We start from the raw sequence: 24,662 nt of genomic DNA, 5'->3' as shown, positions 1-24,662 counted from the left end.
CAGTTACTACGCCATCGTGTCCATTATTGGCGAATCTGAATTCTATTTAGTAGGCAATAACTTAATTCCTCTGAGTAATACAATCACGCGGCCGCCCGTCGCGTTGACCAAATTCAAGCCAGACTCGCCCGCGTGCCCGAGACCCTCATTTAAGTTAAAACGTAAAGGCTAAATAAATAGATCGTATTTTGCCATGGCAGTGAGAAGCGCGCGGTCGCTGTGCGGCGGCAACGCAGACTCCGCTCGGCGGCCGCGCGGCGACCGCGCGGCGACCGCGCGGGGTGAGCGCGATGAAATTCATGTCGAATAAATGCGCCCTAACACTTAAGTTATCCAAATGATTGATACCATCAAGTTATGAAAATGTGCTTAATATTCCCTGTCCGTTGAGTCATTACCGTAGGTGCAAACATTCATAACACTACCTGACTTCATTTGCAGTAGGACATTGCACCGCCTCATTTTTTCAAACGAGGCACCCCCTTAACTCATTTTAATTTCATGTCCTACCCAACACTAGCGCGGAAAATGGTAGATGAAAGAAAAACAGTTGCATTAAAACATCAGTTTTTTTTATTATAAGAAAAAGTTGATCTTCGGATTCGTTTCGAATTTATAATAATAATATATATTTTTTAATACAGTTGCTCAAAACGTGGTATTTTTCGTACTAAAATCGTGCCGAAAGCTGGATTTTTCGCACTAGTGCTTTTTACTTTTCTGTTTTTTTTAATTTACTGTTGTTTCAAGTCTTAGGGTCGTATTCTAGAACTCTACTCAATGCTCAAGTCAGGACTTGAGTATGATTCAAAGCACTAGAAATCAAACTAAGTCCTTGCCATTAGGGTCGTATTTCCAGTGCTTGAAATCATACTCAAGTCTGCTCAAATCCTGACTTGAGCATTGAGTACAGGTCTGGAATACGAGCCTTAAACATAGAACTAAAGAGGTTGTATATTTATTTAATATTACGTGTTTTGTGACGTTAGTCATTCGTCTTTAAAACTTATATTCACTTACAAACATCTTATTTGTTTAAATTGCATAGGTGTTTTATAAAACACCGGGTTACATTTAAAAATACCAAAATATTTTCCATGAAGATGGCTGATTGAGTATTAACAATGACCGAAGGGGAGTATTACGCGAGACCGATGCGCGCCGCGCCACTAAAGTAGCAATTTTAATTTGTCAGTTGCCATTGTACTCTGAATTTTTATCAGACAAAGAAAAAATGAGTTTTTATAAAATACTGTTATTTTACTTTTAATGTAGTGTTTTCGCAAATATATTAAAAAACGTCGTTTGATACACGTGCGGATTGGTCATTTTCACTTGTCTCGAGTCTCGTGAATAATGACTAACTTTCGCACTTGTATCAAAAATAACTATATTTCAGATAAAAATAATCCATATTTTGTTAGTAGGCAATCATAATTCTTATGTAACTGATGTTAGTAATACATTTTGATTTAATTTAATGGTTATATTGACCCAGCCAATGTTCAATTACTGGGCTGTCCCATCTGTGTGCAACCGTGTTCAGAATAGTGTTGGGCTGGCACGCACACGGATTACGGCCACTTCCGCATTATGGCGTGGAAGCCATCCACTCGCGCCGCGCAGAGCACTATATGCCCTCCGCGTGTAACTGATCCACAGGCTGCACGTGTAGAAGGACAGACAGAAAGCTTTAAAAAGCGTCGTCTTCACCTCTTTTGTATCACGTGCTAACCTGCGAGCCAGCATATTGCAGCGGACAGACAGCGCCTCGCGCTCCCTCTCCAAATCCAAGTTATCACTTAGATCTTCAGTGACCCAGATACTTAAAGCTGACCACTCTGCTCTGTTAAGTGAAGTGCCAGCTAGCGTAATTGACGGTAGTGTGGTAAAGGTCTTCTTATCAGCCTTGAAAACCATCATTTCATTCTTAGTCGCATTATATCTGAGCCCATGAATCTCAGCGTATTTTTCACAAATGTGAAGCAGAATCCTCGCACCGATTTAGAGACTCAGCAAAACTATATCGTCTGCGTAACTGATATTATTTACACAGACCCCCCCCCCCCCCCACATGGCAACCGATACCAGTTTCACCGAGTTCTTCGATCAGCTTATTCATACATAGGGCGCACTATAAGTTTCCGAAACTGGCCACTTACACAAATAATGTTTAAAAAGTAATTACAACATTTGAAAATGGAACTCTTTGCCTGTAGAATACAGTTTGTTTCATCTGATTCTCACTTTTTTTTACATTTTTTTTGTTTTTATATTGTGGCGTCATTTTAGAAATTGGTTGTCTACATCACCATGGATTTAACTCTTAAAAATTTTCGTAGTGTGATTTTCTACGATTTTAAGTGTAATTCAACAGCTCAGAGGAGCTTCGCTCGGCTTGAAACTGCTTTTGGCGATGAAGCACCATGCAAGGCGACTATATATAGCTGGTTTGTATAGAATTCAAACGCGGTCGCGTGCTTTGAGTCTCAGCAGCGAATTTCGTGATGGTCGCCCGACTACTGCTGTGAACAACAAAAACATCGATGCGGCACGGCATACCATGTATACCATGAGATTCGGGCATCGTTAGGCATAAGCATGAGTCAAATATAATCAATACTACACAAACATTTGGGTGTGAAAAAGTTGAGCTCTCGGTGGATCCCATACAATTTGACTGAGGCTCAAAAAACGAATCACGTCACTTGGTGTAATGCCATGCTTACCAGATTCAACGAAGGGGCGTCAAATTTTGTGTGGGACATGGTAACAGGTGACGAAACATGGATTTATAGTTACGATCCCAATACAAAGCAGCAATCGAGCGTATGGGTCTTTCGAGATGAGCCGAAACCAACCAAAGTGCAAAGTGCCTCTAAGCGGATCATTGCTTCTTTTTTTAATAAAACTGGACACGCGGCTACTGTGGCTTTGAAGAATCGTTCTATGGTGCATAGTGATTGGTACACGACCATTTGTTTGCCGGAAGTTATTGCAAACTCCGTAAAAATAACCGTAAACGCCGTATCATCTTGCACCACGATAATGCCAGTTCTTACACGGCCAGACAGACAAATTAATTTTTGAAGGTGAACAACGTTGACCTTATGAGCCATCCTGCGTACAGTCCCGACCTGACACCGTGTGACTTTTATTTATTTGTAAAAATTAAGAACCAGTTACGCGGTCAACAATTTTCATCACCTGAAGAGGCTGTCGAAGAGTATGAAAAATATGTTTCACGGAGGAGTGACATAAATGTTTTCAAAATTGGGTTCATTCGTATGAAAAATGCATTAACGCTAAGGGAGAATATTTCGAGTAACAATAAATTCATTTCTGACCATTTATAGTATTTTTTTCTTATTCATTCCGGAAACTTATAGTGCGCCCCCACGTATATTAGTTGCATAGGCAGGAAGACGACAAACCCTCCTGCTTCACCCCGCCATCCAACCTATATTCTTCTGAGAAGAAACCTGCCCACCTCACATTATTAGACTGCTCGTTGTACCAGAACTTGAGCAGTTGAAACCTGTTGAAACCTCACCAGAAACCTGTATATCTTTCAACTTACGCCAAAGCGGGTCGTAATTTACTAAATCGAAGGCTCTGGATAAGTCAAGGAAACAGGCAACTACAGGCTACTTCTGTCATTATGGTATTGGACAGTATGCTTAATAAAAATAAATAAAAAAATAAATTAAATGTTTCATTCGTTCATTTTAAAGGGCATACATAGTACAGGGGCGGATGTTTCCATTTAGGCTTGTTAGGGCCTGTGTTAGGAAACATCGCTCTTCTATAATATTAATCGTAATCTTGCTCTTATATAATTTTAAGATGATGAAACCATGGATTTAGTATATAGGCACCCATAGATTGGCAATGCAAGTGAAAGAGCGTTAGTATACACGTATGTTAGAGCGAGATGGGTAAGCGAGACCACTTCATTATACGCAAGTTATACGCTATGAGCCTGTATGAACCTAGGGTCAGCTGACAACGAAACAAATGTCGTTTATTTTTGAAAAATAATGAGTTTTAAAATGTGAAATAGTGTTAAACGGACGTTTATTAGTCATATTAACGTGTTCAGTGTCCGGATGTAACTCATCTAAAAAGGAAAACTCGCAGAATTGTACATTTCACATGTAAGTACTATTTAAATTTTTAGCTGTCTAAAAGCACTACCACAAAAGTTTTTTACATAAATATATCCGTAAAATTATACCATTCAAGTGCCTTAATAACCCAAATGTATACGAATTCAATTAAAAATATATATCAAATACGTGAATTTTTTAAATTCATAACCCCATTTTCATAGATATTGACGCAATCGATAATATGTTATCGAGATGTCATTAACTGAAAAAAAGAAACGCAAAGGGGTGGCTCGCATACAGCCGAAATCATCTTCATACTTAATATTATTGAATCAGAAATTTCTGGTTTTAGTACTTTTTATTTAATTAATATTGCATTATTTTTTGTCTACATTAAAACGAAAATTTCTTTCGTAGTTGAGGTACCCATTTTTTTATGTTAATTATTGTTGTTCATTCAGATTTCCTCAAAACATTGAAGTACGACAGAAATGGCTTATAATGCTAAAGTGAGAAGACTGGGTTCCCAAAAAGTTTTCAAAAATATGCAGCAAACACTTTGAGGAAAAATGCTTTTCCTTTAGAGGCAAGCAAAGAGTAAAGCTACGTTCTGGTACTGTACCCACACTATTCATGTATGTCTTACAATTAATGGATTTTTGTGTAGTACTAGTCTCGTCAACAACAAATCAGCGATTTGTTGTTGTTAGAGTTCTGTTCTGTTCCGAAATACGATACTCATATAGGATCACTTGTGTGTCCATCTGTCCGTCTGTCACAGCCAAATGACTCCAAACCTACTGGACTGATTATTTTGAAATTTGGTACACATATGCATTTGTGTGACCAAAACGTGTAACGTAAATAAATTAATTCTGAATTTGAAGTCACTATTGCGAGGGAAAGTTCTCAAGTATATGTATATTTTTCGTAATTTTGAAATATAAATATTTTTAAGTTGTTTAAGAAAATAGACGAAAATTGATCATTCTCCCCTTTAACTTCGAAACTACTGAGCCTAAAGTTTTGAAAAAAATACATAAATTGTCTTTAAATTTCTCACTATTGTGCGAATGAACCTATATTTGCTGTTGGAATCTATTGGAGAACATATTCTTCAACGACAATGGTAAGTTTGTACGGAAACCTCTCAGCATGAGTTTAACTCGCACTTGTCCAGTTTTTTGGTTCTATTACTTATCTGCAAATTGACTGCTTTGATGCACTTCTATGTCATCATATCATACAATAATTATAATAGTTATATTTGTTTGTAGGTTACACTGAAGCCAAGACGCAAGGTATCTTCATATGTGTACAGAGATATCTCGCCAGTACCCAGTAGCTCTATAGCAAACTATCTCGATCAAGATATATCCCCGAGGAAGAAAAAAATTAAGAAAACTATTGATCTTCTTAACAGCCGCCTAGATACGAAAAGAAAAACCTGAAAAATGTAAGGGCACAAAAAAACGGGCTATGGCCAAAGTGGTAAAATTGAGTGAAGTGATAAAAAATCTAGAAAGACTTCCTTCGCTTCAAGATAACGTTAGTGCTGTAACGTGAGAGGGGTCGCAGATCCAGCATCGCTTCGAGGGCCGCAGTTGGAGTTGTCCTCATGCACCCAACCGTCGCCATGCAGGCTAGTCTTTGGAATTTGTTCAGCTTGTCGGTTGCGGTCGTCAGCTTGGTTCGTGGCCACCATACTGTCGAGCCGTAACTGATCGTGGGTCTTATCACCGTTTTGTAGAGCCATAATGTTATCTTGGGTGAAAGTCCCCATTGTTTACCTACCATCCTATGGCACTGCCAGAAGGTGATAGTAGCTTTCTTAATTTTGTATTGAATCATTAATTAATTCGGTAATGAACGTCTCGGCGTTTTGGGATAAGACATTTTGGTGAATACGATGAAGTGAAATGCCGGTGTAATATGTTAATCGATATTAAAGTTAAATCAGTGGATGGCGCAACACTATTTATCTTGCACACATGCACATTCTACGCACACATGCACATTCTACGCACACAGATGTACTTTTGTTTTCGTCTCTAATACTTCAGGGCCAATCTATGGATATACTAAATCTATGGATAAAACAATTATGTTTTTAGTAGAGAAGGTATACTGGTGTTACAACTAATACAAATTTCACTAATTACAGTAATTTTTAACTTTTCAGACTAAAAAATAGATTAACCTAATTGTTAGTGTGTGTGAGTGAGTGCATATATGTGTCTATGTATCTGTAGGTGTGTAATTGTGTGGAATGTGTGAATGTGTACATATGTGTCATCCATCCGACAGACGTACAATATCCAAATTTATACATTGTCATACCATTTTAGATAGTATCATTTCAATTACTTGTCTCATATATAAGAAGTTACTAAAATAACAGTTGTATTATAAGTTTATATAAACAATATATAAATTAAATTTCGATTTGTGTATATTTATATTATTTACTTACATTATATATATTATGTACTGATGTAGTATAAATTTAACGTTTACTTGTTAATTTATTTATACATATATTTCAAACTTGTAATAATAATTGCTCAATCTCCTCATATGACTTAGTTTCGAGCCATTTTGTATTGCTAACTTGCATTCACGAACTATTTTCTTGTGTAGATCCAGTTCTCTGTTTAAACTATTATAGTATAGATATGAAGCCCTTTATTTGTACTGTCTACTAGCCGCAGTAGTTTTGATTTTTGTTATCAGCGCTATGTTATAGTTTCTTCTTCTACCTAATACCCCAGTTTATATGGCAAATTTATATGTTGTTTTATTACAGTGGTACATAAAGTTTCCTCACAGATGTTCGTTTTGTCAGCTGATACAAATTTCAGTGGAATAAATTCTTTTTTTAAAATACATTGTTTATCTTCCACCAATGATGTAAACAAGTCCTCGAAAGTCGGCCATCCTTCATAATCACCGCTAAACTTGGGTAATATAATTTTCGGTAAATGTAAATTGCTTGGTGTACTGTACGGCACTTTTGGCGTGATTGTGAGCATGTCTTTTAAGTCACCTTGCAATACATTATACAAGTCCTCATAAACAAAGAATTCTTCTTTCAAAAAATACGGCAAGGGAATTCCCTTTTGTTCCTTAGGTGTTATTTTCACTAACTCGTCGTGTGCATTTTTGAATGTTGTCCAATATTCTTCAATAATTTTTAAGCGTGCTTATATTTATCTTTTGGTTAATCGCGCCTTATGACACTTTTTCAAGTGAATTTGTGTTTTTTGCAATAAATTTGCACCATCTTCCAACACGGAGATTAATTGTAGTTGCTCTTTTGTGGTAGCCATGTTTTACGGTGATAATAATGCAACAATTCTTCATAGCAAGTCACGTAGAATACGTAAAAAGTCGTATTCACTGCCTTAGATTTAAATTATTACAATATTATAAATTTGCAACAACGATGCGCTTCCGATCTATTGTTATCTCTCTGGAATGTGGTTCGTTGTTCTCAATTAATAATTAAAAGTAAAAAGTATTAAAAGTAATTGCTTCTTGTTTGATGAAATTACAAATCTCCCCCTAAGCCTCTACACAACGTCCCCTTTTTTTCTGGGCCTCTTTCGTTTCCCAAAATGGGCGATGGCACCCACTTTGGGAAACGCTGATCTAAATATATGTCTGTGGTGAGGTATATCGATTGCCGATTGGTAAATTAAAAAAAGCGTCATTGGTCGAAAAATGTCGTAGGGTCAGGTAATAGTAACACACGATTATAAGTTTCAGAGAAAATGATTATTTCATAATTATTTACACTAATTTGGATTAGATTTGAGCGACGATTGAAGTATTTTTTTAATGGTGACGTTGGACAATCTGGCAGTATGGCTTAGACGCCTTAGCCTGTCTCGATGGACGAAAAATTTTACGACTATTTATTTGACAACTGAATGACATTGACATTTTAATTTGGAGAACGAACGAAACGAAACTGTAATTTATTTGTTGAATTACGTTTGTATTATTTATTTGGATCAATATAATATTTGATGTATGTCGAGGATTCCTTAAAGTAATTGTGAGAATAAAGTTACTGTAAATTGTGTCTTTAGGTAGAGTCTCCAAGCATTCGTGAAGGTGTTAAAATATATATACTTATTTTTATGCAAACCGATGTGTTGGCAGGCGGAAAAGACATTTTTTTGAAAACTGTATATAAGATTTTTCATGTAGGTGAGTAAAAAGGGTTATAATATAATTCCTCGTAAATTTTTGTGTCACCAACTTAGACTGTACTATGTTAGTAACGTAGTACTAATCGAGGGTAATTCACGAGTGTGTTATAGAATATAAGTAGGAATTTTTAGAGCTTCACATATTGTAACTGCAGACAAGCGCGGCCTCGTCAAACGCCACCTGCTGACCGGTGAGCCAGGATTCACCGTTCAGTGGAAGTCCTTATTTAAACAGTGTATAACAAGAGTGTCTCATACTATTTTTCCTTACAAATTGTTCCAGGATCAGTTTTATTGTAGCAACACTGCTTAACCCGTTGTAAGTTGTGATTATGTTTTATTCAAGTAAAGGGGAATGCTCTAGACTGCCCAAACTGTGTGGAAATGAAACATTCAGGAGATTAAGTGTAGTAGTAAGAGTCGGCATTTAAAAAATTGCCTTTTGCATGGGACTCATACCTAAACTAAGGTACCTTTCTTCAAAAACATCAAATATGACAGCAAGGGACATTTTAGTATAATGGCTTGTTTTCCTTTTTTGTACTACATACACTATATATAATTGTATATTTACCATTCAGACTTACTACAGCAAATAATTTAAGATGTTTCATTTGCAGTGGGCTTAAAGATTTTTTTGTATGAGCCAGTAGCATCTTTCTTTTTCTCTTCCAAGGGCACCATGGAAATTAAATAACCCTGGGTTATAATTTCAGTAGTTCTCCACAACTTTGCGCAGATCCATAAAGCAGTTAACCTAGAACTTAGTATGACACAAACAAATATGCCAATTGTTGTAATTCCAGCTGAAATTTCTTTAAATCATATAGGAAAACTAAAGCTATGATAGGTAGCTCTGATAGGCAACAATATTTACAGAAAAGTCTCAACTAGTGTATGATGAACTGACAATCACATTATTGGAGGTGTGCAATCCTAAGTTTTCTCAGAGGCTCTGTGTTGTTGTTCAAAACAAAATCAGGTACGAGCCTGCTACTATTCACAGCGCCACGTGTTACCTATCATAGGCAATTCTTTGATTTTATTACTTCTTGACTTCAACATGTGCACTCTTTTCATTGCATTTTCATCATTGTTATTGTGTTTTGTCTTTGTTTTCCTAAGCCAATACTGGGTGTGTGGCCCATATCATACTATGATGCACGTTGCTCTGAGATTGATTAATTAATTAATAATGAAATAAATTAACGCTATAACAGCATGCAATATAATAGGAATGTGGGCCATGGACCATATGAATTAGGTCAATATTACACTATCAATATTATATTGTGTCCTGAAAACCTATTAGTAGATCTATCACAAAATTAAATACAAATTTTTATACGAAATTCTACAAACAAAACTATTAAAAAATTTATTAAGTGTATGGACATATTTGTAAGATGCAAGACATTTCTGTTCAAGAATATCCTGTGATGTGTAATATAGCCCTTAATTTGGATAAGAGAGGATGCGTTCTGTTGGGAACCTTTTTCAATGTTAGTAAAAATATTAATTATAGTGAATTTTTATTGAGCTTGATTCTAAACATTAGGTACTAGGGTGTATTTCACGATTATTTGACTCATTAAGTATTTTGCACAATTTTGAAACCTCAACACACTTTTAGCATCTCAGGGCGTTCTGAAGAGCGCTGGAGTGGCGCACCTGTGGCGCTGCAGTCGCACCACTTTTCATACAATAGTTTGCAAAAATGGCATGCGAGTGACGCGACTGTGGCGCTACAGCTGCGCTTCTAAATATTGTATGAAAAATAATAGCGACGCAGCTGCAAGCGTCCGATGTGAAGGCGTCCTAAAGCATGGTGAAAGTAAATTAAATAAAGTATTGTATGTTCAGTTCTTAGGGTTACTAGCAACTATTTTAGTTAATTGTAATACCTGCTTGGGCCATTATCGTTATAATCACAAATGCCTATAATTGCAAATTAAGTACGTTCACCTGCCTTACATTTATGTAAGGAAATAATGGAAAGCCTTATAAAGAGATAACGTGAAATTACATGCGCAGGCAGCGGGCAGACGGCATGTGGCGCGGCGCTCGCTGGCGCGCGCTGGTGGCGCTGGCGGGGGCCGCGCTGCTGTTGGGCGCGGTGCGGCGGATGACGGGAGGGAGCGGGGGCGGCCCAGGGGGCGCCCTGCAGATGGGCGATGAGGTCACGGGCCGCGACCTGCCGCTCATCTTCATAGGCGGCGTCCCGCGCTCCGGCACCACCTTGATGCGCGCTATGCTAGACGCGCACCCGGATGTGCGTTGCGGGCAGGAGACACGCGTGGTGCCGCGCATCCTGCAGATGCGCCAGCACTGGATGCGCTCTCAGAAAGAAGTGGTGCGGCTGGAGCAGGCGGGCGTCTCCAAAACCGTGCTCGACAATGCGATTGCAGCCTTCTGCTTGGAAGTGATAGTGCGCCACGGCGAACCGGCACCGCGGCTGTGCAACAAGGACCCGCTCGTACTCAAGATGGGCACCTACGTGCTCGAGCTGTTTCCCAACGCGAAATTCCTGTTCATGGTCCGCGACGGCCGGGCCACCGTGCACTCCATCATATCGCGGAAGGTAAATTGTACTCGCTCAAACGGTGCGCCAGATGCGACCTCGCCTCTTCTGGCAAATAAACATTAATCTAATCTAATCTAATCTAACCTCCGGACGTATCTTAACAGCTATTGTTTTTAGGTTACGATCACCGGGTTCGATTTAACAAGCTACCGCCAATGCCTCACCAAGTGGAACCACGCGGCGGAACTCATGTATCAGCAATGCAAGGCGATAGGCAAAGACCGCTGCATGATGGTGCGCTACGAGGCGCTGGTGCTGGCGCCGGCCGCTACGCTGCGGCGCGTGCTCGCCTTTCTGGACCTGCGCTGGGACGACGCCGTGCTGCACCACGAGCGGTACATCAACCAGCCGCACGGCGTGGCGCTCTCCAAGTGAGTATCGCCCCTCGCCCCTCGCCCCTCGCCCCCGGGCCCGAGCCCCCGCTCGCTCATCCGAGCTCGTGTCGTTGCAGCGTGGAGCGCTCGTCGGACCAAGTGGTGCGGCCGGTGAACCTGGACGCGCTGGACAAGTGGGTGGGGCAGATCCCGGCGGACGTGCGCGCCGATATGGCGGAGCTGGCTCCGATGCTGTCGGTGCTGGGCTACGACCCTTGGGGCAACCCGCCCGAGTACCGTACGCTGCTCGACCCCAAGGAACGCGCCGAGGCACCCGCCGCGCAGCCCACGCCCGATTCGCGCCCGCCCTAGATACTTACGCTCAGATTCATATTGTGTGTATAAATGGATTGCATTTTAACTTTTCCTTTTTTTTTCCCAAAGCCTGCCGTCGACAAATCTTTCGACAAATATCAATAAACATGTTTGTTAATGAGTTTGCTTTCACGGGGACCATGTAAAGAACCTCTAACTGATTATCATAATACATTTGAAATAAAATGACACTTAATATGTAGCATTTTTTAAATTGTAATGCAAATAACTCTGACAACTTAGTACCTATATAGTTCTTAAACTACTAGATATATAAATTTGTTACATTTGTGGAGAAATGTTGGAATAAGAAAGTAGTATGTTCGATTTGAACGTTGAATATCACGTCATGCGTTAGTATCTCACCTAATATGTCTACTGAAGATAGTGTATTTACGAATATTATCGTATAGAATCATATAGAATATTATAAAGATGAAATGTGTTTGACATAGTTAAATTAAACCTCACCAACGCACTCTAGTGAGACCCTTTGTCACCAAGGCTCGTGTCAGCCGGCTGTCACGCCCGCCCGCACCGAACGGCCGTGAGTAGCGGACATGGTGAGGTAAAAGTCCAATATCCAATAGGAAGATGGCGCGCTGCACGCCGTGTTTTCTACCACGTTAGTGATTACCGATCATCGAGTGCAAATTTATTTATAGTACCCACAGTCGCATGTCGTTCGGGTAAACACACTTAATTCATGTTTAATGGATCTGTGTCTTTCGGTATAAATAAGACGAGAACAGTGAATTTTAGTTTAGAGCTGTCAAATTTTTACTTTACTCGTGTGATGTGAAATTGATACTAAAATAATTGCATGCCGTTCAATTACGTTGTAAGTTCTGTACCTCAGAAAAGAGTAGTTGCCGCCACCTTCTCAGCGCCAGTTGCGATTGACCAACAAAAAGCCTAAAATCGATTAATAACAATATCGCGGACCCGTCGTCAGGTGCAGAGACGGTCGTTGGAGTAAAACCCAATCTGCCCGCCAGAGTTTTAAAAACATTTTTTATCCAAAACACCCGTTCTGCCGAAAATTGTGGGCGGTAACCATTATACGCGGTAAATATAATAATTAATTAATTTCTGTAGAGTTACGGTAGCAACGCTGTCTTAATTACATTGCATTGTTTAATTGGAAGCTTGTATATTTTATAACAATACACATAAAAAATAAAACTTAAAAAAGCCCCAAAATGGAATAAAGTCACCAGCTGTAGGCCAACAAATACCCGTTGAGACCAATTCCTTGAGCCCAAACACGATAGTACCAGAGAGTTGGGTAGTAGAAAAGTCATATCTTGCTCGACCAATTTACGTGAGGCGCACTATAAGTTTCCGGAATGAATAAGGTCAATAGGTAATATTATTATATCTGAACCTACATGAATCTTATTGTCTGCTTATAAAAATAAATGATGACTCAGTTCTGCTGGCAATCTATCGTCCTCCCTGTTTCCGAGACATTTCAGGGTTTACAGGTTCTCTCGATAAAGTGCTCCAGACGCTATCAACCTTTAAAAACGTATCGATCATTGGTGACATAAACATTAATACAGCTATTGATGCTGATGTAAACGAGCATATATCATCATACTTAAATTTGATTGCAAGTCATGGTCGGCTACCTGGACACACCTTGATAAGCCACACTAGATATGGATCGTCAATTGATCGTGTTATATTAAAACTCAACTTGACGCTACTACTTCGGCAATAAATCTACAATTACAGACCATTACGCAGTCATGCTTCTCTCATCTTAATAAACAAAAAATTAAATACTCTCATAAGGCTCTAAGTAATATATCGTACCCTAGTTTATCACAAGACTTGGATAAAATAATATAAAAAATAGGGCTTTAACATTTTTTCTAAACGCTATACATCGAGTAATTTTAAATAACACTACAATTTAGACAGTCCTGCATCGATTCAAAATAAAAAGCCTTGGCTCACTCCTGGTTTATTACGCTGCTTGCGTAACAGGCATCGTATGCATATGAGGTCAAGAAGTTCTACTAATAATGTTATCGGAATACTGTAATGATATACCGAGGAAGTTAAAACGACAATGTGAAAGACAAAAGATTGTAGAGGCGGGAACTAATACCAAAAAGTTATAGAATTCTATTACTGATATCACCGGTACATCTAGATCCAACTCACCAGCGACAGAACTGCTTACTCGAGACATAAACAAGAGAGATGCAATGAACAATGTTAATAAATATTTTGCTGACATTGGCCGAAATTTCGCAAGTAAGGTCCAGGTCCAACGTAGTCCAAACTATACACCGACTGCATCTCGAGGTACCTGTAACTTTGTGATTTTTGGATGCTGATGAGTCTGAAGTGGAAAGAATTGTAAGTGATTTGCGGGATAATTGTGCTGTTAGCACAGACGACATCTGCACTGTTACTAAAAAAATACATTCATATTTTAATCTCACCAATCACTTATATATTTAACCTTTGTCTTTCAAATGGTTTGTTTCCAAACGATTTTAAGAAAGCATTAGTGCATCCGGTGTGTAAGTCTGGGAATAGAGACTGTGTAAGTAATTATCGCCCAATATCCGTCCGGACAACTCTTTCTAAAGTCCTAGAAAAATTAATAAATAGTCGTCTTTTTAGAGCAAAACAGTATATTGTCGGCAAACCACTATGGCTTTCGGTCCGGCAGTTCTACAAACGACAGGTCAGTGATGATATTCCCATAGAGTATGGTGTCCCTCAGGGAAGTGTTCTTGGTCCCACACTTTACCTCATCTACATTAACGATTTGTTTAACATAGGTTTGGAGGGGAGACGATTGTTTGCATTTGCATATGATACTGCACTTGTTTTTTCGTCTGATAACTGGAGCGGGTTTTATAGAAGTGCTCAGGAAGGTTTTAATAGAGTTCTATACTGGTTAAGTCAAAATGTCTTAACCCTATGTTGACAAAACAAAATATATAGCATATATGTAAAGGTATCTAACTGGGTGATAAAACTTTCATAGATTTCTCATAGATAGCGCTACGACTAAAAAGTCGTTGAAAAACCAAATACAAAGACATGACAAAAAGCACATAGAAAAATTCGTGAAGTCCGCTGGTTCGTTCCGTGGCTTAGTTGCGGTATAGCCTCTGGCACGGTATGCTAGAAGACGTCGGTTCGAATCCGGCCGGATCGAAGGAATTTTTTCTGAGTGTTCGATCTTCGTATTAATAATTATAACAAATTAGTGGAGTAATTTCACAAAAAATAATTGAATACAAATTCAATAAAAAATTTAAATATATAGCATTTTCAATTACTAATACCATCCTGCACCACATAGAGCTGTATGTACAGCTGTATTTACAGCCCACAAGCTGTGGCAGGTAAAAGCGGGTAGTGGCAGTCAGGTGATAACGCCGGTCACCACAATATCTTCCGCGATATACAAAGCGAGTGGAGCGATCTTCACCCGCGCAAGAAAATCAACCCCCGCTCAGTTCCAAAGTAGCGTTTGGGAAGAAGGAATGTCTTTTGTTTTCGCGCCAAATCATTACTATTTTTCAGCATCTAAATATAAGAAGTGAGTATTATAATAACGCACACACTCAACTTGCTTAGTTATTCGTCGTCTCATTTATCATAGATTTTAAACACATTGCTAATGGTATTTGGTAAAAAAATATTTATTCCGAAATATAGAAGAGAAGGTAATGCCGGTCATGTTGATTGATGTTGCCCGTTTATTGTCATCATAAAAAGGTAATTATTTTCTTAAGAATATTTTGTTATGTAGTTGATTGTTATTGTTTCAGAATGTCGACAATGCGGAATAAAGTACATTCAAAAATAAAATGGAGCCAAAATGATTTAGTTAAAGCTTTTCAACTAGTGAAGAAGGAAAACCGATAAGGGAAGCATTGCGGTCTACCGGCGTGCCATTTTCAACCCTCCAAGAAAGACTGAAAAAACAAGAATAGTGATAGACCACAGCTACTTAAGAAATATAAATAATAGATAAGAAAGCAGTCGTATCTCGGAAACAGCATGCAACGGTTATAACAGGAACCCCGATTAAAGAAGCTCTTATTCAGAAAGAAAATAAGAGAGCTGCAAAAGAAAATAAAAAAGAATCTGGAAGTAAAATTAAAAATTAGTAAAGAAAGAAAAGAAAATATCCGCCCAACGTAAGAAAGGTAAAGACAAAGAAAGGTAAATACTCTCTGTATTTACAAGACAAATATATTAATGATATCATCTAACTCAATATCGATATGGCAGACCTGCGTGAAGATGATGATACTGATGTTGAAGGGGACTCTGAGCACAAGTGTATTATCTGCTATGACTATGGACGTCATAATGAGCTTTGGTTTAGATGTGTGTTATGTAGTCTTTGGGCTCACGCTGAATGCTAAGGATTTGACTCCTGATAGCTACATATGTGATTTATGCCTAAGTACAATTTGACCGGTGTTACAAACATGGCGACCGCCATTACCCCTCCAGGTGTTTAACACTGGTCAAATATATATATTTTTTAATGTTGATTAAGCCAAATTTTCTTTGACTATTGATCTCAATGACTGTGAATATCTTAGAAGAATAACTAAAGTTTTGTATATGACGAGTTTAGTAAATAAATGTTGATTGTTTGCTAGTCGGTGATGATCTTTCCTTAAGTGACCGACAATACCCTTTCTTACCCTATACCGTGCCCTTGCGAATGCCCTTTGTTATCAAGGACTGACAGCACAAAATACTTGGGAGTAATGGCGGAAAATAGTCTTTCTTTCGTTCCACATATAGGTAAATCTCCTCCTTAGTTAATATAAAGTAAATATCACCCTGACACAGCATTCAGAGCTGCCAGACATCAGTGAATGCCGAGCATCTCACCATAGATACTCTCACCGATCTAAACGGCGGGATATTGTCCCGTTAATAAAGTGTGTAGAACATCTTTTGGAAACAAATTCACTTCTTCCTAGGCAGACCTTTATAACAAAGTAAATGGTAAGTTAAATATTGCCGACAAAACCAAATTTGAGTGTAAGAAAATTATTACAAATTGGCTCCGTGGACATAATTAAGCAGAAACTGAAGATCTGTTACACTCTCACTCACTCTCACTCAGTAAACCAAAAACCTCACCTTATTTTAAAGATTGCCATTCACTTGTCAAGCCTATTTCTATACCCATCAACCTTCACTTACACACACACACACACGCACGAACACGCGAATGCACACACACATACCAGAGCTCACTTACTCCCAGTGTTGGGCGTCAATTGCAACGTCCCAATTAATTTTAATTGCTATGAATTTTAATTGGAATTGATTTTAATTGCAATTAAATTAAATACAATTTTTTTTTATTGTCTTATGAAACAATTGAAATTAACAATTAAAACTAAACTACCGAATAAAAGTGTCATTACGAATATGGCACTAATTTCTAAATTCAAAATGGCAAGCACGATTTTTCAAATAATGGGAAGTGAGTGGGGAGTGAGTAAGGAGTGAATGAGTGAGTGCCTCCGCGGTCGAATATAGCGTGGGCAATATAGTATTTGGGGTGCTCACGTAACGAATATGGCACTCCTTTCTAAATCCAGGATGGCGGGCACGACTTTTCAAATAATGGCAAGTTGGGTATCGTTTTCGAGGTATTTGAGGGTGCTAATTACGAATATAGCATTTATTTCTAAATCCAAGATGGCTCCCACTCACTCACTCGCCCTATAAATTTATCATAATTGTCAGTTTTAATTGTTAATCAAAAACATTGTGAAGATTGAAAATTGATCAATGGTCAATTGTAGATATACGCGATTAACAATTGATTAATTGTTAGTTGTGAAAACAGCAATTAACAATTAATCAATTGTTAATTGCTGTTTCGCAATCGACAATTAATTAAATGTCAATCTTTAATTGCCTGAACAATTAAATTTTGCCCAACACTGCTTACACCTCCAGGACATTGTCGTACATTTAGATTATGGCTTAAACTAATTACAATTTTTAAATTGCGTTTTCCTTATGTTGACTGTTATGTGTATCATTTTTCATAATTATTCTTTATGATCGAATAAAAAAGAAACCTCGTTAGATCGGTTCACTGTCTCTGATACAAGCTCGCCTAGTTTGAGAGACAGGGTCGTACACAGCCCTACCCTGCCCTCATCCACAATTAAGTAGTGCGATCTTTACTGATAACTGACTTTTTGTACGTGTAAGGTGATACGCAATAAACAATTTGAATTTGAACTTGTATTCCTGTAATTTGTATTTGTGCTAATAAATAAAAAATATTATTATTATTTGACCCAAAATTCACGCAAAAGTAATTATTTCGATAAGAAACACAAAGTATAAGGCTTTTTTCGTATGGAGAATTGTAAGCTTTATTTTTTATCTCGAAATGTAGGAAAATGCAATGTGCGTGACTTACTTACCATATAGTTCCAACTACTTTCTACTAAAATATCCATCTACATGTAAAATTTCGGAATTTTTTATGTATTTGTTAAAACATACAATTATTATTTTTTTTTAATAATAACGCACACACTCAACATAGCCCCGCACTGGGGAAACCCTGTGTCGCAGGTGCCATGGACACACACATAGACAACCACAAATTACACCCAAACTCACGAGAGAAATAAATGTCGATCATACAAATATTTCTCTGGAACCTGGGACCTCTGCGTGGCAGTCTGGCATGGTAACCGTTCGGCCACAGAGGGTGTTAATTTTTTCTACTTAACTTTCCAGTTACAGTTGTTACACTGTCTAATTTACATCAAATTAATGATGATTGCGTCATTGGAAAACCAGCTATTTTGTTAAAAATATATATGAAAAACAGAAAATATTCTACTCGCATTATTTTTTCTTTTCATGAATAGAATATAATAGAATCATTTATTTCATATTATCAATTTCATAATATCACAATTCGAAATATAATGTCAAGGGATAACGTGATCGATTAATGTAAACAATAATTTTATTGTTAATATAAAAGAAAATAATTAAAAGAGAAATAAAGAAAAATACGAACTACTGAAGCACAAATAAAAATTTAAATATTTTCAAAATACAAACGTCCAAAATTTAAAATATAATTACAAATTCTTTAAAAGAAATTCCTCTACACTGTAGAATTCATTATCCAATAAAAGGTCTTTCAGTCGGGAACAAAACACCTCTGACATCATTGACTTACAATTATATCTGACATGAATAAAACATTTACCTTGTATCAAAGCATGCCATTGATTTCAACACCGCGAACCTTCGTTAGAGTTCCCAGTCAGTGGCCGAATCAAATCCTCGTAAGTGCCGTGGCAAAATGAAAGTCGTAGTAATTGAAATAACAAAGCAATAACGTTAAAACCCTCTCCTGTAAAATTTGGTTTTGTGTTAATATGCGCCTTTTACCTATGCTACATACGCGGCTTTGCACTGTCCCCGACGATATGAATATACCTCATTATTATTTACAATACTTAGCACCTCTTGTGATCCCTTTTTTCCAAAACCCGCGACGACTATTCCAATTTTTTTTCCTTAAAATTCTGTATTATTATTTCCTTTACGGCGGCCACTTACTCGTTTTATAAGAATGATATAAAAATTCCTAGAATAACATAAATTGAAAAAAAAAAAAAGAATAATATAAATTGGCGGTGGGCGCCAATGTACCGGGTCCGATTCCCTAGTTTTATTTTCCCTATGAGGGTAGAAAATTAAACCAAGAAATCCAAAGACTGAATTCATTATAATAATAAAAAATAAATTACAATTAAAATTAAAAAAAAGTACATAAATGTAGTACGGGTCGTGGTATCGTGCCTTAAGACCTTAGGTTTTCCGCTTCCGAGTATGGCACTCCTGTATATTTGCCGGCGCAGAAGAAGGGCCACAGGACGAGCAGCAATTGGTAGCCGTTCAGCGGATGTTGTTTCATCCTAGTCCGGACGTAGCTCCAAGTGTATGAGCCCGAAGGAAGCTCAGCAAAGGTAGCAATTGTCAACCCTAAGAATACTCTCCAACCCGAAGGTAACTTAGTTCGAAGGTAATTTAATCCCAAGGTCCTGTCCTGTTCCTGCAACGGACAACCAACTGGTAGTAACAGTCCTTTTGCCTCCGTTCTGAAAGCCCACTGACGGCAAAAGACAATTAGAGAAGAGCACTTACGTAGTAGCAATTGCCGGTGGCGCGACCAGAACGGAGTTGCGATTAAAATTGTGTAAAAATAGATTAAAAAAAGAATTTAGGTAGTAAGGCTGAATGCCGAGACGTTTGCTTATTGTTAGAAAAGAATAAAAACTAAATAAGCTAAAGAAAGCACGTCTGGTGAATAAATACAATTAAATTTGTTCGTTAATTTTTGAAATTTTGATGATAAATAAATAAATAATAAATAACGCACACACTCAACATAGCCCCGCACTAGGGAAACCCTGTGTCGCGGGTGCCATGGACACACACATAGACAACCACAAATTACACCCAAACTCACGAGAGATATAATTGTAGGCCATACAACTATTTCTCTCGGCCCGGGAATCGAACCTGGGACCTCTGCGTGGCAGTCCGGCATGGTAACCGTTCGGCCACGGAGGCAGTTAAATGATGTAATCTTCAAAAATTTCACAAACCGTATGGTACTATGATTCAAATTTACGTTGTACATATAAATATATATAAACGTAGAAAGAGCTGCAGTAACGACATAGTACAATTTGGTACAGTACAAAAGAAGAAATTAGTAAATAAAAGCGTTACAAGTGTTTTGTGTGTCATTCGACTTACCCTGAAGCGGGAACTTTTACTTCCAAACCACTTACGTACGTTAAATGTGATTGGAAGAAATAATCTTGGATTTACAATAAAAAAAATATTTTTTTAATTGCGTAACGGATTTTTCATGTCCTAGACCAACTCTGAGGACGTTATCGCGCTGTCTGTCTGACAGTAGGCTTGCTTGTATAGTTCATGACCTACGAACTAAAGAATATATTGCCTACACTGACCGACATGAACTATGCACGGGTTTAATAGTTCAACGTTTTTTATAGTTCAGTACGAACTAGGAACTGTCTGCGTTGATAGTTCACCTGTCTTTTATACAGTGGGAACGGTGCGAGCGGGACAAATAGCGATCTTTCACTACTTTTAATACAAGTTCGAGTGGGATGCACGACTGAACGTCCAGCTCGTTCATCTCTAATACGTATCTACATTATTGTAGAGTTTCTGAACGAACGGAGTGACAGTTCCCGAACGAACAGGGACTGTCAGGCCGGGCGGCATGGGTGTATTGGCTAGAGGATGGAAAAAAAATTAGTTTCCATAGTTAAGGTGTACTGTAACGTTACGATTTGAGCTGAGGACAAAGCATATAGAAATTGTTAATCTTAAACGTAACTTATAAATAAAGAAAATTGATTGATTAAATTCGTATTGTTCTAACGAAACACGAAACCTCCGATAATTATGTACATATACAAGCTTGCAAAAAACTAATATTGTTTGGTAGGTATCTGTATGTATAATATCAACATACGTGTACCAGTAAATGAAATAGTTGTACCTTAATATTGATTTTTAAACACACCATTCTAACTAAAATTCTTATTTTGTAACAAAAAGGATACATATTTAGTTAGAATGGCAGTCTTTAAACCTGTAAAATATGAAGGAAAATCAAATAGTACCGATTCCATACAAATTGTATTTAGCAATATTTAGTACAGTGTTGTATTGACCTCATAATACTAGAAATCCGTAGTAGTTCATGTGAATAAAATTACTAGTTTGGAGTTCGTTCAATGTCCGAGCAAGGACAAGACGAACTAACTAAGGAACTAGATGAATTAAATGAACTTGAAGACCGACCTAGTTCAGTTGACCGCTTGAACTAACTAGGATAGCTCCCGCTGAGGACCGATCAAGCACCAGTCCATCTGACAGGCGGGCGCCGGGCGGCGCCGGTATCGGTTTATCGCACCCCCTATCTGCGTCCCTCATCATTCAAAAATGCAACGTAGGTTGTCATAGATTTAATCAACTTTGTCTATGGTACATCGTGGTTTTAATGTTATGTTATCAATTATTATTTAAAACATATGATATATTTGTTAAAGAAATATTTGTGTTCAATTTTTAATACTTTTAAATTTAAAAAACGACAATTCAAAAATAACTTAACGTTGTAACGTTCCGTTACAAGGAAGGTGGAAGCGTAATAAAAGTTAGGGAGTTAGGGTCGTATTCCAAAACTCTACTCAATATTCAAGTTAGGACTTGAGTATTGCAGTGTGCACTGAAAATAATACTCAAATTCTTGCCATTAGGGTCGTATTTCCAGTGCTTGAAATCATACTCAAGTCTGCTCAAGTCCTGACTTGAGCATTGAGTCTGGAATACGACCCTAAATAGTGCGACTTTAGGGAATTAGAATCGATAAGTAGGGCGAAGTATAAGTTAATATATAAAGCTACAAGTTATATTATGTTATAATAGGGGTTAAAGTATGAAATTGCCGATTTGTACTGAAAATCTAAATTGTTTATTTTTTAAATTTTTAACAAATTTATTTAATCAAAATAGTTGCCATTATTATCTATACATTGCTGCCATCTAATGGGAAGGTTATTAATGCCTTTGCGATAGAACTCCGACGATCTAGACTGCACAAACTGTGTGAAAGCATTTTATATAATAATAATAATAATAATAATTTATTCATAAAAGAGATTTGTACAAAAGTCGTCACAGAAATTGGTGTTTATAATTAAAGGTACAAATTATTTGGTATACCACTGAGTCCAAACTAGGCACATGCCTGTATCTTGGAAATCAGTGTTCGACCACAAACTTTAAGAGCTGAATAGGTAACCATTAACAAACTATTGAACATATACCGAATACGACTAAATTACATATAGAAAAATTATAAGTAATGAAAATGAAAATAAGGGAGAGTGATTGAGTATTTGTGTGTGTGTGTGCGTGTGTGTGTGTGTGTGTGAGTGTGTGTATGTGTGTGTGTGTGGGTGTGTGAATGAGTGTGTGGCTGGGCGAGTGTGTGAAAGTGAGGGCGTGATATTATAAAGTGTAAGGTAGTAACTTTTCAGTCTCATCATAATCTAGTGATAAAAGAAATTTAGTTAATCTACGTTTGACTTCATGTCTATTTAAAGGGAGGAGGTTTAAAACATTATTTACACAGTTGTAAATGATAGCTCTGGAAACAATACATTGACGTGTTGAAAAAGTTGTTCTGTGCGGAGGGACAGGGCAAACTCGGATTATTATTCTTTTAGAGGGGTCCCGCAGGGGTACCATGAGGTGCTTCCGGAGAATTAAACGAAGCACAAAAAGTTGTCTCACAGTCATGACTCCAGAGGTCGAATATAATTCAGAAGTAGGGGTTCTGAAGGTTTTGAAGTTCTTAACCTTGAGAACAGCTCTCTGCGCTCTCTCAATTTTAATAAAAGAGGTTTTAGTAGCGCATCCCCAAACTGGCACACAATAGGTAAGCACAGATTCGCATAGCGCTGAATATACCATATTTAGTGTTTCAGAATCAGCAGACTTCCTAAGGGTCTTAAAAATGTGAATAAGGCGCCTTATTCTCGTAGTGAGATTGTTGATTTGGATAGACCAGTTTAGGTTACTATCTATGTGAACACCAAGATACTTTATATTTGAAGTTTGGGATAAGGGAGAGCAGTTACAGTTAGTAATTTGGTTACAATGCGAGTGAACATACAGGACGTAATTTGGAGGGGGTTGAGTGTTATTCCTAATAGAGAAGGGGATAAAGTGAGTCTTGGAATGGTTTAATGTTAAACGATTTTGCATCAACCAATTGTTGATAATGGTCAAATTACTCTCTGCAATAGATTTAACTTCAGCCCAGTTTTGGCCATGGATGACTACTGCAGTGTCATCCGCGTAGGTGAAGATTTTACAGTTCGGAAGACACATATCACACAATTGGTTGATATAGAGCAAGAAGAGAGTTGGTCCAAGAATGGATCCCTGGGGGACTCCGTATTCAATGCGAGCTTCATCGCTCGTGTGTCCATTTAAAAAGACCCTTTGACAACGATCAGAGAGATAGTCACTGTAAATATCGTGAGCAACACCTCTGACTCCAACATTTTGTAGTTTAGAAAGAAGAGCAGGAATGTAAACTGTGTCAAACGCCTTTTGTAGGTCGAGGAAAATACCTACACACTTTAGGCCCTGATCTAGTTGCATAGTTATATGATCCACAAGCCCTACAACTGCGTCTTCTGTAGAGATACCAGCTCGAAAGCCATATTGATGGTTAGATATGATGTTATTTTTGTTCAAAAATTTAATAAGGCGCTTGTTAAGAAGTTTTTCTAGAATTTTAGATAAAGTTGTAAGAATGGATATGGGCCTGTAGTTAGCAATGTCGCTCTTGTCACCAGATTTATGGATAGGATGGACTAAAGCTTTTTTAAAAGCTTTAGGAAAAACCCCAGAGCTTAGTGAGATATTACATAAATGTGTTATTATTGGGATTAGGCATTTATTATTTGATTTTAATATGGATGGCGAAATTCCGTCATATCCAGTAGACGAATCTGTGCGCAAGCTCATAATTATAGATTCTATTTCAGATTCGTCTGCTTCAAGGATTGCCATCGAGTTTTGATTATTTGTATCCCTGATGTACTGAGAGATTGGAACTTCATGTTCCGAGCCTGCACGAATTTCCGAGGCAAGATTTTTACCAATCTCGACAAAATAATCATTTACTGTATTTAGTGAGGTTTGAATATCTGTGGCCAGTTTGAGTAGTTCTTCAGGTGGGTTACGTGACTTTTCGGTGTAAGTAATTTTTTTAATAGTATTCCATGTAGCTTTTGGATTATATTTAGATTTAAGTAGTAGATCTTTTTCGTATAATACTTTTAATTTACGCAGAAGACAGTTACAAAAGTTACGGTACCGTGTATAAGTGATTTTGATTATTTGATTGTTCGGGTTACTTCTAGTTTTCTTATGA

General features: G+C 37.7%; 1 protein-coding gene across 1 annotated transcript; it reads left to right on the top strand.

Moving 5' to 3' along the window:
* The first annotated feature begins 10,041 nt into the window (after nt 1–10,041).
* Nucleotides 10,042–11,648, top strand: LOC113237330 (protein-tyrosine sulfotransferase). Its single transcript, XM_026473745.1, has 3 exons — nt 10,042–10,910; nt 11,031–11,284; nt 11,365–11,648. The coding sequence occupies exons 1-3, from the start codon at nt 10,356–10,358 to the stop codon at nt 11,597–11,599; spliced, it is 1,044 nt and encodes a 347-aa protein (XP_026329530.1). The 5' UTR covers nt 10,042–10,355; the 3' UTR covers nt 11,600–11,648.
* Nucleotides 11,649–24,662: the final 13,014 nt, after the last annotated feature.

This window comes from Hyposmocoma kahamanoa, unplaced genomic scaffold, assembly GCF_003589595.1.
Source record: "Hyposmocoma kahamanoa isolate Upper Pololo Valley unplaced genomic scaffold, ASM358959v1 93, whole genome shotgun sequence".
In the NCBI taxonomy this organism is placed as follows: Eukaryota; Metazoa; Arthropoda; class Insecta; order Lepidoptera; family Cosmopterigidae; genus Hyposmocoma; species Hyposmocoma kahamanoa.
Note: the sequence above shows the minus strand (reverse complement) of the source record. Positions and strands in the feature narration are given on the sequence as shown.